This window comes from Aphanomyces invadans (genome assembly GCF_000520115.1).
Source record: "Aphanomyces invadans strain NJM9701 unplaced genomic scaffold supercont1.34, whole genome shotgun sequence".
Lineage (NCBI taxonomy): Eukaryota > Oomycota > Saprolegniomycetes > Saprolegniales > Verrucalvaceae > Aphanomyces > Aphanomyces invadans.
Genome location: NW_008580179.1, coordinates 209,285 through 210,182, shown reverse-complemented (window position 1 = coordinate 210,182; position 898 = coordinate 209,285). Strand labels below are relative to the sequence as shown.

The 898-nt window shown below is 52.0% G+C and overlaps 1 protein-coding gene across 1 annotated transcript; it reads right to left on the bottom strand.

Moving 5' to 3' along the window:
- Nucleotides 1-112: 112 nt before the first annotated feature.
- Nucleotides 113-663, bottom strand: H310_11770 (hypothetical protein; the record flags this gene model as incomplete). The annotated part of the gene is made up of 2 exons (XM_008878535.1): nt 113-400; nt 454-663. 2 exons carry the CDS (start codon nt 661-663, stop codon nt 113-115), a joined length of 498 nt encoding a protein of 165 aa, XP_008876757.1.
- Between the last annotated feature and the right edge of the window lie 235 nt (nt 664-898).

The following is an 898-nucleotide window of genomic DNA, read 5'->3' as shown; positions in this document are numbered from 1 at the left end:
CGCGCGTGACAGCCACAGTCTTCATGATGGGCGTGCCAACATCGCGCCGTACGCTACGCCGTTGAGCAGGCACAATCTCGGTGAAGTGCCACGTGCCCAGTTTACCGTCGAACTATTCGTTCTTGTCTTCGTCCCAACGTGGCCGGGTAACCGCTGTCAGAAACATGACCTTGAGTAGGTGCTGCTTGGACTTGCATGATCGCTGCTTGATCTTCTCACCCGGGGCGCCATAGACCTTCTTCCGCAATCGCGTCATGAAGAACCATTTCTTGTCGATGTGGACAGTGTCGAGCATTGGGTCGAAGAACTTGGCACAGTCGACATCTTGAACGTGCTGGATGGCCCAGTTGAGGTGACAAACCTTGTTGAAGTCGGTGAGGGCAGGCTTCAGGACAGTGGACTACTTGACGATGACCCCGCGCTTGAAGTAGCAGTGTAGTGTAGACGATGAACCTTGAGGAGGTGTGCAAAGGTGCGGAAGCAGTAGCGACGGGATTGGGGTATAGTTTGGATGCGTTGGGGCAGGTCGTCGTGCTGACGGTTGCGCCCACAGTTGCCCTTTTTTGGTTGGTGCACCCCAAGACAAATGGTTATTTGTCCTGTCAGATCGACAGCACCACGGCGCCATATGCGGCGAACAGTCGTTGGGTTGACGTCGAACATTTGGCCGATTTCAACGGCCACGCCTTTGTGTATCTTGCCTTTCGGCGCAACGTCTCAAGACATGCTGGACTATGTTGGCGCACTCAATAGGTAATCATACATTCACCAAATTCCAATTCTTTCATAAAAGCATGGGCTCATCGAAATACGAACATCTATAATTGGACAGAGGTAGTAGTCGATACTACAGCCATTTTTCAAAATAACTTGGGCCAAACGCTTGGCATGCTATCCA